General features: G+C 48.7%; 1 protein-coding gene across 1 annotated transcript in view; it reads left to right on the forward strand.

Moving 5' to 3' along the window:
- The window catches only part of gabrg2 (gamma-aminobutyric acid type A receptor subunit gamma2), a gene marked incomplete at both ends in the record, with an annotated part of 45,783 nt that overhangs the window by 27,164 nt on the left and 13,619 nt on the right, over positions 1–5,000 (forward strand). The window contains 3 exons of the mRNA XM_080549961.1: positions 971–1,191; positions 2,084–2,166; positions 4,845–4,982. Of these exons, the coding sequence (XP_080406087.1) occupies positions 971–1,191; positions 2,084–2,166; positions 4,845–4,982 (442 nt within the window). The remainder of the gene's footprint in view (positions 1–970; positions 1,192–2,083; positions 2,167–4,844; positions 4,983–5,000) is intronic.

A 5,000-nucleotide genomic window follows, 5' to 3' on the forward strand; every position in this document is an offset into this window, starting at 1 on the left:
AAAATACAAAAGCAATAAAAACGGACATCAGAAAGAAACATATAGGTAGTGTCAACAATCCAGTATGAATTAACATGAATTAGCATGATTTAACATCCCCCAGCCTGACCCCATCGCTTTACAACGGCCTCTCATTCACCCATTCATTCACACACACATTCACACACCAATGGCGGCCAAGCTACCATGCAAGGCGCCGGCCCGCTCGTTGGGAGCAATTTGGGGTTCAGTGTCTTGCCCAAGGACACCTCAACAAGCGGCCAGCCTGGGATCGAACCACCGAGCCACCGACCTTGCGATCATCAGATGCCTGGCTCTACCTTTAGCATTTAGCCCAAATATACCCTTTCTGCAGTTGGAACTGTACCTACAGTACTAGGGTTAGGGTTAGGGCATGTGTGTGAGTGTGTGTGTGTGTGTATGTGTGAGTGTGTGTAGGTGTGTGTGCGTGCGAGCGTGGGTTTGTGTGTGTGTCGTGTTCAAGTTGTAAAAGAAAGTCAGGGGGGATGGTGGATTTGATCATATGGGGACAATTTTAGCATCCCCACAGCGTCAGTGACTTCAGTGTCAGTGACTTGGTAAGAATGTCATTGCATGTGTGCGTGCCCCCCCCCCCCCCTCGCCCACAGTATTTTACTCAATATGCACAAAACTAAATAGTAATACCACGTTCATTGATAACACGACATAAGGGATGGAAAGGGGGGATGGCAGTTTTAGAAGGGAGATGATTTTGACCGTTTTTATTTCAAGGGGGATGCCATCCCTCCTCATCCCTCCTCATCCCCCCTCAACTCGAGTGCTGTGTGTGTGTGTGTGTGTGTGTGTGTGTGTTACATCCACACCGGTGTGCACGTGTGTGTGTCACTATCGTAAATACCAACGGTCTCTCTTTTTAACGAGGGAATCGATCGTCAATAACCGTGTCACTGTGTGTGTGTGTGTGTGTGTGTGTGTGTGTGTCCTGCAGGAGTACACCATCGACATCTTCTTCGCCCAGACGTGGTACGACCGGAGGTTAAAGTTCAACAGCACCATGAAGGTACTGCGCCTCAACAGCAACATGGTGGGAAAGATCTGGATCCCTGACACCTTCTTCAGGAACTCCAAGAAGGCCGACGCCCACTGGATCACCACGCCCAATCGGATGCTCCGCATCTGGAACGACGGACGGATACTCTACACGCTCAGGTGAGAGACGGACGCACACACACACACATTCAGGTGAGAGACACACACACTCAGGTGAGAGACACACTCAGGTGAGAGACACACACACACACGCACACGTACACACACACGCACGCACACACATGCGCACGCATACACATGCAGGCACACGTACACACCCACACACACATTCAGGTGAGACATACGTGCGCACACACTTGCACGCACACACGCACACACACACACACACACACACACACACACACACCCTCAGGTGAGACATACATGCACACACACACACACACACACACACACAGACAGGAAGCGGGAGGGAGCGGGTGGAGGTGGGGGGATGAATAGTCATGTCTGTCTCCTCACTAAGGAAGTCTAACGACTCACAGAAGGGCCGGTAAATTACGCATTTTACAGCGTTTTACACACTTTATCGTACGCACTTTACACAGATGCTGCGATGACTCGCGACGGCTAACAGCGCTGTTTTAACTATGTCGTTACGGGGTAATTACGTTACGTAGTAATTAAGCCGTCGAAGATATGGAGTTTAGCGGTTTGTCGTATTACACAAGCGTGACTGACGATGGAGATATAGAGAGGCGTTGTTGTCAAGTGTGACAGTTTGAAATGGTGTATTGACGTGCACACGCACACCACCACCACGCTGCTTCTCCTGGGAATTAAACAAACGTCCTTCATTATGCTAATGAGATTCACACACACACACACACACACACACACACACACACACCACACACGCACACCATTACTGTATCTCTGCACTGATGTAATGTCTTCAGTGTGACTGTTAGCCTGAGGACATCAAATGTTAACTGTGTGTGTGCGTGTGTGTGTGTGTGTGTGTGTGTGTGTGTGTGTGTGGCGTCGTGTTTTGCAGGTTGACCATTGATGCCGAGTGCCAGCTTAAACTGAATAACTTTCCAATGGATGAACACTCCTGTCCCCTGGAGTTCTCAAGCTGTAAGTCTGGCCATATGGCCATATGCTCTCTCTCTCTCTCTCTCTCTCACTCTCTCTCTCTCTCTCTCTCTCTCTCTCTCTCTCTCTCTCACACACACACACACACACACACACACACCCTCCTCCTTAGCTGCTTCCAACAGCAACCTCAGCCAAGAACTAGCACCATACCATGGCAGACGATAAAGACATCATCACATTTACACAAAAACAGCTTCCTCCTTTTCGGTTTTTCTTTGTCCTTGTCATCGTGAGAAACAGAAACAAAGGTGAGAGGAACAGGGAGGAGAAACACAAATGTTTACATCTTTATGTTTTCTTTCTACCTTACAACCGGAGAGGTTGAGAGGAGGAGAGAGAGAACGGAGAAGGAGAGAGAGACTAGAGGAGGAGAGAGAGACTAGAGGAGGAGAGAGAGAGACCAGAAGAGAGAGAGAGAGCAGAGGAGAGAGAGCAGAGGAGGAGAGAGAGACTAGAGGAGGATAGAGAGACTAGAGGAGGAGAGAGAGACCGGAGCGAAATAAATCAGTCTTGAGAACGGGGAGCCGATTGGGAGTGGAAGGGAGGGGGGAGGGAGCGGGGGGTTGAGGGGGGTTGAGGGGGGTTATGCTAATAAGGGATGCTAGGAAGCGACAGATGCATGCTGGGACAGCCTCCAGAGAGAGGTTCCTAAATAGCTCCAGACCAACAAGCAAGGAAGCATTGGGGAGCTGAGCTGTGTGAGCCCCCCACAAACAGAACAGAACAGAACACACATTAAAAAAATCACATTTAATGATGGATGAGAAGGCCCCCCCGGATGGTTCCGGAGGCCTGGATGATGAGGACATGTACATGAGGTGGTGGTTGGGGGGGGTGGGGGGGCTGGGACACACACCGGGAGGGAGGGGGGGGGGGGGAGAGAGGCAGGAAGGGAGAGAGGGAGGGAGGGAGGGAGGGAGGAAGGGAGGTAGGGAGGTAGGTAGGTTGGATAGGGAGGGAGAGAGGTAGGGAAGGAGAGAGGGAGGGAGGGAGGTAGGGAGGCAGGCAGGGACATTTGAATCAATAACCTATTCTGAAAGCTTAGCTACGGGAGGGATGGAGGGATGGAGGGATGGAGGAATGGAATGGCCTCACGCCAGCTAGCCACTTTTGCGTCTTGGCTTTTTCTTGAAAGAAAACACTCTGAAGGATGGACGTATGGAGGGGTGACTTCAGTCACTCACAGAGCTATTATGGTGGTAGTGACAGCAGACAGCAGAGGAGGCGCAGAGCTGTTCTCAATCAAAGGTTGTTTGACTCAGTGGTAGACCGGCAGAGAGAGGGGGGGGATATTTAACAGGCTAGACACGTCACTTCAGAGCTCTCCAGCTGTATGAGATGTGCACTGAAGATGGCATATGTGACAGGGTCTGGTTACAAAGTCCTCAAGAAGGGCCATGGCCATTTTTCCGTTTTTTTCCCCAAGATTATGAAAGCGCATCTCAGTGCAGTGCAGTGATTGTACGCTTTCACAAAGGATGTGCCGGCGTACATTGAAATCAGAAAATTGTTGAAGAAGATTACGCTTCATTGAATGTTACGCTACACCTCAAACCACAAATAGCGGATTCAGATGTGCGCTCTGAATCAAAACACACACGCATAAAAGGAACATCGCTACGGAACATCTGGCTGCGTGTTTAGCGCGTCGCGACACGCTGATAGAACATCGACATGCTAAAAACACACAACTACACATAGTTAGATGATCACACAGTCCTTGCCTTTGAACACGTCCTAAAACACAAGTTTGTTTACAAGCCGTGTATCACTTACCCAGTAGCCCGTGGCCAATTACAGCACCAGCGCCGAGCCTTAACGACGTTACACACTCTTCCACATCGCACCTGTTTGACACGTTATTAGACACCATACGGACTGAAGTCATAAAGTAAGTTAGTTAACGACGTAACGCTAGCGGTTAATAACTTAGAACATCGTGATTTATTGGGCCATGAAAAGGAGAGAGTATCTCCTTAATGAATTCATTCATTTTTTATTTAATTTTTTAAATTATTTTATTTTTTAATTCAGCATTTATTGGAAACAGGAACCTGGATTAAGAAAGCAACAGCAGTCGACACAACACAACACAACACAAACATGAACCCATATTAGTTCACTAACTACACTATACAATCACCATGACAACGTACGTTACACTATACAATCACCGTGATAACAAAAACGTCACGATCCGACCAGAACCAGAAAACAGAACCTTCACACTCCTGCTGAATAGACTCTCCTGACGTTCCAGATTCTGTCCTATTCTATTCGGTTGTTAAGTCGTGACGTGTTTCCGGGTCCAACGTTGGCTGAGGCGCTCTCTTCGAAATGCCTCAGTAATAATAATAATTCATTATATTTGTATAGCGCTTTTCCGAGGCTCAAAGACGCTGACAAATATGGGAAAAACTGGAAAGTGCTGCGTCCCTTGTTGTATGAATAGATCCCAGTCTAAAAAACGATTGAACTGTCGTTCTACCGCTGTAGTACACTGGTACTCTAGTGCAGGGAATTTCTGGTTTGGACCCGGAAATTGCTAAACGTCACGTTTGACGTCAGACTTAACAACCGAATAGAGTCTCCTGACGTTCCAGATTCTGTCCTAATATATTCTAATAACTATTCTTTCTTTCCACCCCCCCCTCTAGATGGATACCCCAAGGAGGAGATTGTGTACAAGTGGAAGCGTAGCTCGGTGGAGGTGGGGGACATCCGCTCCTGGAGGCTCTACCAGTTCTCCTTCGTGGGCCTGAGGAACACCTCGGAGGTGGTCCGGACCGTGTCAGGTAGGAGGAACGCCTGGT

The sequence above is a fragment of the Nansenia antarctica genome (genome assembly GCF_963989245.1).
Source record: "Nansenia antarctica genome assembly, chromosome: 20".
Taxonomy (NCBI): domain Eukaryota; kingdom Metazoa; phylum Chordata; class Actinopteri; order Argentiniformes; family Microstomatidae; genus Nansenia; species Nansenia antarctica.